Below are 13432 nucleotides of genomic sequence, written 5' to 3'. Positions count from 1 at the left end.
TGATGGCTATACATCTTGTGGGGCCAGACAAAGCGCTTGTTGCTCCAGCACAGCTTCATCTTCCTCCTTATGCCAGTGTTTTAATCGCACAAATAGAATAAGGTTTGAAGTATTATGGAACAGTGGTGAGTTCTCTCCTCCTTTATTAAAATCTGTGAAACAGCTGTGGGGTTAAAATTCTCAATATTCCACTTCAAAAATTCCTCAAGGTGTATACAGTTTCCAAAATGGGGTCAATTTTGGGTGATTACCATTGTACTGGTAATTTAGGGGCTCTGCAAATAAGACAAGGTATCTGAAAACTATTCCAGTGAAATGTGCTCTTCAAACCCATTGGCTCCTCTCCCATTTAGCATACTACAATGTGCCTAAACAGCAGTATACTTGCACATATGGGGGATTTCCATGGTCGGGAGAAATTACATAAAAAATTGGGTATTGCATTTTCTTCTTTAACCACTTGTGAATTTGTAAATTTTGGGGCTAACTAAACATATAATAGAAAAATATTAAATGTCTAAATTTTGCCTCCATATTGTTTTAATTCCCATGAAACACTTAAAGGGTCAACAATTCCCAAATACTATTTTGAGTTATTTGAGAGATGAAGTTTTGAAAATGAGGCGATTTATTGAGGTTTTCTAATATTTAGGCATTTGAAATCCTCTTTAGAAATGAAGAGGTCCCTAAAAAAGGGGTTTGGGAAATTTGCTGTTAAGACTTGTAAGCCTTCTAATGTCAAAAATAAATTGAAGGACGATTAACCCATGCCTGCCATCTGCCGTGATAGTACATTACATGTCGGGTATCTAAATATGTTGGGGATATAAAAATATAAATACCTTGGGGATATTGATCAGTAATCAGTGTGAAAGGTGGTGGGCCTGTAGGCCTTCATTGCTGACAACCACCATGACAACTGCTTGTGGCATCTGAGGAGTTATGCAGTGGAGGTGGACAGTATTATACAGCAGGTATGAACCGGCAGCCTATGAAGCATGGCTAGTTCCTCAGCAGAATTACCAGCAATGCTGAGCACCATTTTCAGAATCTTTGATCACTCAGTAGGTAATGGAATACATTAGAGTTAGCCTTATATTTGTGGGAAAACACCTTTAACAGTGAATGATACAAAGTGCCAGAGTGCCGAGTGGAGCAGGAGAGTGCATGTGAGGCTTCCTTGTAAGGAAATAAGACTTCTCATTTTCTTTAATGTGTAGGCAGATTTTCTAATTTCTTAAGAGTAATGTTAAACTAAAACTGAGAAAGGGTTTAGGAATGGACGGCAACCAGAAGATGAATTGCTCTATAAAATGAATGTATCAAGAAACACAGTTTTATTAAACCAGCTTACAGGTATGAGAGCATTAGTTAGCATTGTGCTAAAAAGGAAACACTGTATTTTCCTTAATTTGGTGAGCATCCCTTTAAGCATCTTTAAGTAACAGATACAATTTTGAAAAAAAAAATCCACACCAATCCCTGTTCAGTAATTATATGTGTACTAACATTTCAGTGTATTACATATTTGTAATGCTTCTGAGCAGCGAGAGGCTGACACCCTATGGCTTTCCAGCTGTTGTCATATTGCAATTTTCAAAATGGTTTGCATGGCATGCTGGGAGTTATATCTTCACGGCAGCTGGAAAGCCACAGGTTCTCTACTACCATTTTTGACTATGCGTAAATGCATATAATGAGCATATGACTATAAAACATCCATTAATATCTGTGTAGGTGTGTCTAAAACAAACACAATGTTGGGAGTCACGGCTGGATGTTGATGGGGAGATAATCTAGAAGAGTTCTTTCAGATCTCTATATTGAGGCGTAAGTGAAGACAGAGGGCACATATATGTCTTGAAAATCTACAAGACACCCCTGATTTATAACTATCTCTGTAAGAAATGAATGTTGTTGTGAATGTTTTTATGTACATTGTTCAACAAAGTAAATGAAATACATCACATAAACCCATGTAGGTCAGTCAATTACGTAAGCTAAAAAGAAAATCACAGCATGCAAGGTTTCATCAACACCTTATGCCTAGAACTTAAGCATTCCATGACGGCAGTGCCATTTTGTGTGGTGTGCTGAAGTCCCTGCAGCACACTTTCTCAGCTCCAAGCTTCCAGAACATCTGCAATTGTTCAAGGTGCCTTGTTCAGCCAATGTCTCCATTTTGTGTTTATTTCAGCAATATGAAAGGGTTACCACACAGTGAAGTACATCATCCAAACCTCTCCCATTCATAAACCAATAGGTAAAGTTGTAATTCTGAGAAATTTCAAGTAACCATCTAACCACACTGTGTTTGACTTTATAAACTCAAAGACATTTACTTGTGACAGCTCGAAATGACTTTGTCATGATGAACAGTTCACATACATATGCAGTGCCTTCTCTCTCCATCATGGTGTGGTCAATTAAATAGAAGAGGGAAAGCTATATTGAAAAAAAAAAATGTAAAAATTGGGGAAAAAAATAAATAAAAATGAACCTCGCTATAATCTTAAACATGGTTCACAGACTTTGGAACCAGCACATGTCGACGCTAAAGAAAAGAGAATATTGCACCATAAGTAATCCATACATAATACAGTGAGCACTGTTAGTGACCTAGCAAGGACAGCAGCCATTTTCTGTATGAAGCAGCAAACCTGGATTGCTCAGCATTTCGGCAGCTGGACAGAATACAACTAATGAACCTGAGCTCGGATTCGAATATAAGAGAGTCTTGGACAGGAGCACGTTTTAGACGTTTCGTTTCTTGGGTATAGCTCTGCTTGCTTGTGTCGCATACTCCATCAACATCCATAGTGTTTGTATGGTAAACCAGAAAATCATTGCAGAGATGCTGAGATTCATTTCCTGGGTTAACAGCAGCTGTGTCCACACTTGTGACTTGTGGGGGCTCCACGTGAGATTGTTCGTTGTGCTGTTGGTGAACCAAGCTGAGTATATGACGTCTAGAAAATAATCATAAAGAAACATGTCACTTTTATAATGGATATGACTTAAGAGCTTAAAATGCCTCTGACAAGGTCCTAATATTTCTTTATCATATCCAAAAAGCCATTTGCCCTTTCACATATTTAAAACATATCTTTCTGACTTCTTATAGCCAACAGGAAGAGTGTAGAAGCTTATTGCATACTGTATATACATTTAACTTAAAGGCGTTATTCCCATCTATGACATCATTTTTGAAAGATGGAGATAGGACCTTAATCTATGTCCAAAAAGGGGTGATGCAATTCCTATCCCACCTAGTGTTGCAGCCCAAGTGAATTGGAAAGTGGTTGTACAATGGAGACTGCTGTGATCCGATATTAGACTCCGCCTCCTCACAGACGAGCCTCCGGCAGAACCAGCGTTGATTGGTCGAATGCTGTACACTGGCCAATCAACGCTGGTCAATGCATTTCTATGAGAAAAAGTCAGCTCCCGCATAAACGCAAGCTGCCAGGGATCCCAACTAGCAAGGACGAGCCTGCTACAGAACCAGCATTGATTTGCTGAATGCTATACAGTGTATAGCAATCGGCAAATCAATGCTGGTTCTGAATCGAATCTTAACTGCGAATAGCTAGTAGTATTCGAACAAGTACGAGTATTTTGAATACTGTAGTATTCATTCGAATACCTACTCGATCGAATACTACTTGCTCATCTCGATTCTTTAACAATATAGGTTACAGTTTCTTATATTCATGTGTACCATCACTTATGTAAAGTTTGTTAAAAATACAGTGCCTATTTGAACAAAGCTAGAAATCTTAGAAGTATGCAAGGCCTTTGACAGAAAAGTTTATACTTCACTTCCAGATTACTTTTTATTTCACGGTCCTCCATTTAGACGTGGCTCGTAAGCCAGAGGCATATTCCAGGAATAAACCTCCACTGTTCTGTTCTAGCACAAACAACTGGTTGTGCTGGTCACATTGTCAGAGCAGTGAGCTGGGAATGATTGCTGCAGAGCTGCTGGGGAGCCATCTGCTTACACAGATAACCATAACTTTTCTATGTTAATGCCAGCCTAACACTGAGGACACTGGCAGGACAATAAATTGCAAGGTTATAAACTCTTTCACTCCTGGAGTACACCACAGTGTTTATGGGAAAAACAAAGATTTACAGGTTTGTTTTTCAGAAAAGCAAGCATACTATTTTCCCTTCTTGGCACAGTAATGCTACGCAAGGGTAAAACACTTGTTCTGGTACATTCATATAGAATATATAAGACTGGACTGCACAATTTCTTATAGTTTACAATAAGCTAAACTAGATTTTAAATCTTGAGTTTTCAGTTAGGAGCAACCACAATATGTAGCACCTAAAGATGTGACTGCGTGCCAGCTACAAAATGCTAAAGAGGCACCAACAGTGGGAAAATAAAAGTTTGGTCTTTCTCATAAAAAAGTCTGTGAATGGTATGATGTTACTGAATACCATACAGACAGCTTTATAGTGAAGTGATATGCTCTCCTCTGGAGCACAGACCTCTTCTCTGTGGCTTTAATGCACATACCGGGGGAGATTTATTAAGGCTAGTGTTTCCTATTCCCGTCTTTAACAATTCCTCTGTGTTGCCCTACATTTTAGGTATAACTTCTCTGGTTTTCAAGCACAAATTATAGAAAATTTTTATGGCTGAAGTTTCCCTGGTCCATTTTAGTCAACACCCCCGTTTCTCAAAAGTGGTGAACAAGTTGGAAAATGGATAAAATTACACTTTTTTTTTTTTTGTAGCAGAAATCGTCTGGGCACCAAAAAAATATTCCACTTTTACATGATAAAACTTAATTTAATACATTTGGATTAGTATTTTCTACATGAAGAAGAAGCTGAACTTGTAAAGTAACTGAGGCCCAGTTCACTTCGGGTTTCTGTTTGCGAAGTCCACTTGGGGACCCCTCTGAGGTTAATTCTGCTGTATCTGTATGGCTCATCATAAACAAGGGACAGGATACTGGAGACTTAACCCCCAAATGCTAACTTCACTCGTGACCACCTGAGTAGATACACACTTGCCCATTTAAAGACAATGCAGTGCAGTACAAATGTTTTTAAAATATAACAAATAATAAAAGGTTAAATCATATATATGTAAATATATATATATATATATATATATATATATATATATGTCATACTTACAATAAAAACTATGTCCTACACATCAAAATATAGCCCTCATTCAACTTTGCATAATATTCATATAAAAAAAAAAAAAAATAGTGAAACGGAAAGGTTATGGCTTTTGTAAAGTGGGGAGGAAAGCGAGAAAATGAAAACTCACGGTGGTAGGAAGGAGTTAAATAATAAATGCTCAAACTCAGCAACTAACCCACCTGTGACACCACAGAGCTTCATGTCCAGGGTAAGACTCAATAAGATCTTTACTAAATTCCAGTTCTTCTTCTATCAAAAGGGGGAGATCTGGCCTTGGAGCCTCCTCTTCTCTGGGAAGACTTCCACTGCTTGGATTTTCACAGTCTATTTGTGCTCTATAGAGTAAAGACTTCAGCAAAAATTGACGATAATGGAAACCACTGTGGTCTGATACATGCATGGAGACCCAGTGTTTTGTGGAAGACAATTCATCTATGAGAAGCTGCAAACAAGAAAAGAAATGAAATTATTGTTTATTTCTCACAGACGCTTAATTGTGGGAGTTAAATATAGGATTCCATAGCTGAATGGGAATCCAAATAGTCGCCTAATTCCAGCGCATGCTGAGAACAATTAGGAAGCTGAAATCGCATGCACTGACATCCGTTTTATATCTTCAATTGCCGACAACAAAGGATTACAATGGCAGCAAACCACAGATACAAAGGGACCCTCAATTAAGGCACATCTCATTACTAACTGCATAATTTGCATCTTTTGCCCTTCCATCATGTTGTTTCAAGGCGGCTTTATTTATAATGCAAACTTGGTATAAACAGATGACGTACTGTATATAGAATTCACCAGATAAAGGCTAACCTGCCACACTGCCATTCAGAAACATCGGGATAAAAACCTTGTCTGCAAAATATTGAACTGTGTACTGTTGCATGGATGACTACAAATGCTCCAGTTTTATATAGGCAATGAATGAGATTGGCACAGAAAAATACAGACAAATAGCTATAAAATTAAATGATACATTGCTAGTCCAAAAATCCAGATAATGCTTATGATAAATCTGAATATTCAAAATGGTTGATCTCTTTACTTGAAAAATGAATCCAATAGTGCCAGAAACCAATATAAACTACATTGTATTTCTACCTTCTGCTCTTAAGATGGAAGCACCTACTACTTGCATAGTAATTGCATTCATATTAAGGACAAGCTCAGACAGCTAGATTATCCCACAGATGTCACCTCTGAAATCAACATCTCAAAGTTTTCATTGTTTTTTTTTTATTTTTCCATCCACAGAGCTACATGAGGGATTAAGATTTGTTGTACAAATTGTATTTCGTAATGGAATGTTTGATGTACTGGGAAGCTGAGAAAAAAAAAAATTCAGAATGGGGTACAATTTGAGAAAATCTGTGTTTGTAAAAACGAGGCCCATGAGAAAGTTGTGCAGTGTTCAATGTGCAGTCAAAATGACAAGTTACGTAGCACGATTACAGCAATACCAAATGTATACAAACACCATAAAAAATAACTGAAAAAAATTCTTGGAGTCACCATGTTTGAACACTTGTAACCTTTTTAATTATCCATAATACAGGGCTGAGTGGGGCAACTTTTTTTTTGCAAGGCCAGATGTACCGTATTTTTCGGACTATAAGACGCACTTTTTTCCCCCCAAATTTGGGGGGAAAAGAAGGGTGCGTCTTATAGGCCGAATGTGGCGCCTGGCATCCACTGTAATAGAGAGGCGGAAGCCGGCAAGTGATAGACGCCATTACAGGTGCCGGGGCCTGCGACATCGCTGCGCTCCTCTGCCCTGCATGAAGCCAGCAGCGGGAGGAGTGATGCTGCTATTCCGCCCCTCCGTCCCCCCGCCGCTGGCTTCATGCAGGGCAGGGCAGCGATGTCTCAGGCCCCGGCGTCTATCCCTCCCCGGCATCCGCCTCTCTAGTACAGCGGATGCCGGGTCAGTATCAGCGGCCCCTTCTCCCCCGGGGCCGGTCCCCACCGGCCCCGTACCTGTAGAGTTGCAGGCCGGCTCCTGCGCGGGGGGAAGGGGGGGGGGGGGGGGGGAATAAAATAGTTTAAAAAAAAAAAAAGCTTTAAAAATATATAATAAAAATATGAAATAAATAAAAGTTCTAAATCACCTCCTGTCCCTAGAATATATATATAAAAGTAGAAAATCATATATCATAAGCCACCGGGTTTTTTTTCAATAAAAGGTGATCTAAGCAATAGATATTCCCCAAAATGGTATAACTAAAAAGTACTTCTGGCCCCGCAAAAAAAAAACACTCTATGCATCCCCGTACAGCTGCAGGGTCACCTGTCAATGTGGCCTTGCAGCTGTTGCAAAACTACAACTCCCATACATTAAATATTTTACCAGTTTTTGCTTCAAAATTTTTTTTCCCTATTTTCCTCCTCTAAAACCTCTTATAGTCCAGTGCGTCTTATAGTCCAAAAAATACGGTACTTATGTAGGTAGATGTTTTCATAGTTTTTTTTTGTTTTTTTTTTAAATTATGCAAGGTGAAAAAAAAATGCGGTTTGGCTCTTTTGTCTTTCTTTTCCCCTGCTAAAGCATTCATCATATGGCACAAATACAATTATGGCACTCCTTAAATTTTCCTAGAAATTTATTGCAAAAAAACATGTTTTGTTATATATGTTTATTTCCTTATGTGTATTGGAACACACACAAAATAAAAATGCTAGGAGGAACACATGTTCAGAAACGTGTAAACCAATCTTATGGATTATTTGTACACCAATTCTGCAATGCTCAGAGAAATCGCAAAATACCCAAGAGATACACTGAAGACTCTACAGGCCCCAGTTAGCATGTTAAATGTTCAAGTTCATGTCGATACCAAGTTCAGAAAAAGGCTGGACAAGAGTGGATTGCTTGGAAGGGTTGCCAAGAGCAACCCCCCTTTTTCTGAATAGAACATTGCAGCACAACTTAAGTTTGCAAAGCAGCAACTAAAAAAAAAAAAAAAAATCACAAGACTTCTGGAACATTGTCTTCTAGATGCAACCAAAGTGGAAACGTTTAGCCATGATGCACATTACTATGTGTAGCGAAAACCAAAACACATCATCACAAGCCACTCAAGCACAGTGGTGGAGGGGTGATGATTTGGGCTGTTTTTGCAGACACACGATCTGGACATATTGTATTTATTGAGTCTACCATGAACTCCTCTGTATACCAAAGTGTTCTAGAGTCAAATGCGAGGCCATCTATCTATCAGCTAAAGCTTGGCCCAAAATGAATCTGCAACAGGGCAACAATCCCAAAATTACCAGCAAATAAGAAAAAAGAATCAAGGAATTAAGGTGTTGCAATGGCTCAGTCAAAGACCAGACCTCAATCCAGTGAAAATACTGTGGTGAGATGGTAGGAGAGTTGTGTATAAACTAATACTCACAAACCTCACTGACCTGAAGAAACGCTGTAAAGAAGAGTGGACAAAAATTCCTCCAAAGGAAATTGACAGACTAATAAAGTCACACAGAAGATTACTGTATATACTCGAGTATAAGCTGAAAAAACCTCCCTCGGCTTAAGTCAAGCAAAAAAAATAATTTTATATATATATATATATATATATATATATATATATATATATATATATATATATATATATATATATATATATATATATATATATACACACACACACACTGGAGGGGGGGGTCTATGACCAGCCGCAATAATAATGTATAGAATTTCCCATAAAATAGTGAAAAAAAGAAGCTTTAAAAAAATATAATAAAAAATAAAGTAAATAAAAGTTCTAAATCCCTCCTTTCCTTAGATTACATATAAAAGTAGAAAATGACTGTGAAACAAATACACATTAGGTATCCTGTGTCTGACAGTGCCTGGTCTACTGAATATAGGGTATCTGCAGTGCTCCTGTTCCGTCGGGAAGGGGTTAATAGGAGCACTGCAGATACCCTATATTCAGCCAGTCCTCAATCTCAGGGAAGGGGCAGACAGAAAACCAAAACACCCCCTCCCCTTCCCCAGCAACTACTGTACCCAAAAACTCCGACCATTTTAATTTCTGAAATTTTCCAGTAGCTGCTGCATTTCCCCCCCTCGGCTTAAACTCGAGTCAATAAGTTTTCCCAATTTTTTGTAGTAAAATTAGGGGCCTCGGCTTATACTCGAGTATATACGGTACTTCAAGTTATTGCAGCTAAAGGTGGTTCACATATGACTTTTCCATTTTGGCTTCATTTTTGTTAAATATATAATAGCACGGTGGAATCTGTTGTATAAGGACCATCTGAGGTTGCATTTACCTAAATTTGTTGGCGCTATATAAATAACATACATTATTATTATTATTTTTAATTTAAGACCTTAATTCTAAGGACCAGATACTTTATCATTATGTCCTCGTACATAAAACCATAGCATTCAAAAAGGGTGTTTTTCTCAAGACTGTCCATGGCTCCTTTTTATTTAACAGAAATATAAAATATTTACCTGACAACAGAAACGCTAAGCCAAGAAAGCAAGCATCAGAGCACTTTGCAGCAATCGTTCATACTATGCAGTGGGGATTTCATAGTTGATAAAGCATACAATGCTTATGATTCTAGAAATCTTTTCCCTGAGGATGGAACTAAAACAGTTTCCATTACTTTCATCCTTAGGTGTCAAACTTTCTCTCTTTCAATAAAACATTGTTAATTTTCTTAGATACTTTATAGCATACCTTTTGAAGTCTCAGGAGACTGCACAAGCATGAAAAGAAGTGTTTCAACAAAAAGAGAATTTCTATATAGCAAACTAAAAAAAAAGTAGTCGCCTTTCTATAGAACTGTAAAAAGTTGGGACAAAAAGAGTAGAGCATTGTGTCTGCTCTGCGAAAGGCTTTCAATACTGGCTTATCACTGACAATAAAGGGGCACACACAAGGTAATGTGGGAATTAATTTCACACCTCTACTAAAAATCACAATGGGCATCAAAGATAGTCTATATGATCTACTTAAAGGGAACGTGTCAGGTGATTTTAGGATCCTTGACTACCAGCCGCAGCACATGCATCCAGTGCAGCACATTAGAATCAGGTCATGAGTCCCAAAACTGATGGCAAAAGCCAAAATTTTAAAAACTCATCTTGGCATATGCAAATTAGCTTCAGAGAGTCATGGTGGGCAGCACCTCTTTGCCCCTAGTCATGGTCGGGAAGGGGGGGTCATTCTCAGCTCAGTCGTTATTGCCAAGCTTCTTCAACCAGCCAGCCCCCTCTCATCTCTCAATTTGCACCTTAAATCCCGCACTTCAGGACACCTCTGCATACAACACCTCTACATAAAAGATAATAATTTTGGCTTTTGACATCCGTTTTACAACTTGATGACATGACTCTAATGTGCTACACTGGATGTGTATGCGGTTGGTGGTGGCTGGGGATCCTAAAGTGATCTGACAGGGTTCCTTTAATAGCTACAGACCAACGTATGGTTTATCCCAGAGGAACATAAACTTTTATGAGATTTCAAATCTCGTACTCATAATATGGTGACCATGAATCTACTTGAATTATTTAAAGTAAAAAATAAAGTTACTGCAACACTCCAGTAATTCCGTTCACTATGTACCCATTTTCACAACACGTATATAATTCAGCCACTATTTTCTTAGTTATTCCTTTCTTTCAGAAAATTTATGGAATCCTTTATTCCAATTGGATCATGTGATCTCTTTCAACCCTGATAACAACATTCCTATCTGCTCTTCAAAAGTCACACAGGAACTTTTAGAGACCTCCTGGACTGCTCCATACAGCTGACAAATAGACAGCTCCTGTCACACAGTTATAATGAAGATGGTGACAGTGTGGCTCCTTTATTATATACTTATGAGCTTTTAGAATATTTAGGAGAATACAGAGAGAAGGAGAACTACTCTGTCCTTATAAAGTAGGGATGGTATGGTCTCTAGCTGCTCATGTGATCTTGAGCTGAGGGATCATGGGTTTAATAACAAAATACAGAGAATAATCTAAATGTCAATACGGTTCACTAGCAAGGAGAATGGTGAACTACAGATATAGGATGTGTGTTGAAACGCAGAGTGCAATAGATAATCAGGTGAGGGGTGCAGAACAGTAAAAGGTGCTTTTACTAGACTGCTTCTTTAAAATGTACAGTTCTGAAGGTTGGCCTCCTGTAAAAGATTTACCCTAATGGTTTAAGACATTTATATTAATCCATCCAAATATCTTCAGATGATCACATATGCAATAAAATGTTAGCAGAAGTCTTCCAACATTTTCTAATTTCTGGAAAATACACACAATGACAGGGTTTACCAGTGGCCTACGAATGTTTGGCATTGAGCTTAAAATGTGTTTAAAAAAAGATAAAAGTTCTTATACTCTCCTTCAGTGATACCTCACTACAGCCATCAGACAATGCCTGAGGATTTGCTGTGCTCCAGTTTCTTCTCAACCAATCACTAACTGCAATGGTGACCGATCTCAGACCGTACATAGCTGAGAGGGTATTGCTACCTGTTTTCAACCATATCAAGACAAGGAAAAGGAAGGGTATGTAGTGGGACCTCGACACAGTGGGGATGGAGGAGAGTTACTGTACTTTATTAGACATTTGCAGCCCAATGTCAGCTTTGTTATATTGCTGGATCACCCTTTTAGTATAATTTCATAAATACATATGCAACTTAAAATGGGGCCAAATAAAAATAAAATTTGCCCTACAATCTCTTACTGTACATACAAACAAAAAAAAAAATAATGCAAAAGTTATAGTTTCCAGAATGTAATGAAAAAATAGCTGCATTCTTAAATGGTTATTCTTGCCTTACAACCCGCAGCTTTCCACTTTAGTATAAACCTTGGAGATAAGCACCAACAGTCACTAAGTACTAGCATTATTCTAGGTAAGGACTTTAAGGGCAATCACTTTACTGAAGCAATTCAGTAGAGGAACGCTGGTCAGGCAGTACCACCATTGCAAGGCAAAAAAAAAAAAAAAAAAAGGCAGTAAACCACAATATTTTTGAGTATTACTATACAAGAGTGGGTCAATATTCCCTTCATTCTGAAATAGATGGGGAATAGAACAAATTATGGTGAATCTGATTATCACCATCAGTTCAGGGTTGTACAAATGCTTTAAAAGTGTATATAACAATCCTGCTAAGGGGTATTGCTAAAAAATTACTTTTATGCCGTATGTAAATTACCTATCATCTAGTTGGGCCAGCTACTGTGACTAGTCACACATTCCCTACTTTAATCATGCCCATATGATATGATGGCCAACCTTTTAAGCTCGGTGTGTCAAAATCCGTAAAAAAAAAAAAATGAGCACAACTCAAGTGGTGTGTCACTTCACGAAAAATCTATAATTTTGTGATATTTTTAGCTCTAATGAACAAAAGTTGAATTTCAATACATGTGCTGTATTTATTAATAAAGAAAAAACAATTTTTTTTTACCTTACCGCTTAGTGACTTTTTGGATGTTGAATTTCATTTGCTAAATTTTCAATTGAAGGTTGGCATTTCGTAAACTTCAAGACCAGTGAGGTCTTGGCAGAGATAATTTTCTCTGATGGGGTGTTCTCTTTCCCCAGTATTGCTGAGGAAGTCTGCAATAAATTAAGTGCGGGTGGGAGCTCTGGCTTTACTGCCTAACCCTAACACCAACTTCACTAACAGAGGTAAGATAGCTGCTGTGTGCGTCGCTCTCAGCAGGAGAATTGCCCACCTCCGGATGCTGTCAGCTTGTTTCATGGCAGCAAAAACGTCTCAGTGCATCACTTGTGATTCTCTGGGTGGAGGTCAGATGTCATGGACGCAATTGATGATACAAAGCATATCCAACATCCTGGTGCATCCAGGAGCCAGGAGGGTTTCACACCCAAAATCCAGCTGACATATTCCCTTTAAATAACTAGTCTATGTGTGCTTGTGTCACTGAGGACATGCCTGCATATAAAAGATCCATGGGGGTCAGCATAAGGCATTAAAGTAGTGGCAGTATCCCACCCAACGCCACAAGCTGGCTTACAATGATAGAGATGGTTATTCAATTTAAATACAAATATTATATGCGCTCATACACTGTAACAACAAAATACATGCTTTAGAAAGGGGGTGCGCCACTAGGACAGGTCCTTTCCTTATGTCCAGTTGATGTATACGGACATTACAGAAGAATGTTCCCGACAGTGGAGCACCCGGCATTGCCATTTCATTTAGCTCTGACACTAAAGGCTAAATGCCGAGTGTTTCA

The 13432-nt window shown here is 38.3% G+C and overlaps 1 protein-coding gene across 1 annotated transcript in view; it reads right to left on the bottom strand.

Moving 5' to 3' along the window:
* Positions 1-1325: 1325 nt before the first annotated feature.
* The window catches only part of PTAR1 (protein prenyltransferase alpha subunit repeat containing 1), a 46095-nt gene continuing 33988 nt past the window's right edge, over positions 1326-13432 (bottom strand). Inside the window, exons 6-7 of the mRNA XM_075279095.1 lie at positions 5355-5617; positions 1326-2969 (exon numbers count right to left, since the gene is read on the bottom strand). Of these exons, the coding sequence (XP_075135196.1) occupies positions 2612-2969; positions 5355-5617 (621 nt within the window). The 3' untranslated portion in view covers positions 1326-2611. The remainder of the gene's footprint in view (positions 2970-5354; positions 5618-13432) is intronic.

Source organism: Leptodactylus fuscus, chromosome 1 (assembly GCF_031893055.1).
Source record: "Leptodactylus fuscus isolate aLepFus1 chromosome 1, aLepFus1.hap2, whole genome shotgun sequence".
In the NCBI taxonomy this organism is placed as follows: Eukaryota; Metazoa; Chordata; class Amphibia; order Anura; family Leptodactylidae; genus Leptodactylus; species Leptodactylus fuscus.
Note: the sequence above shows the minus strand (reverse complement) of the source record. Positions and strands in the feature narration are given on the sequence as shown.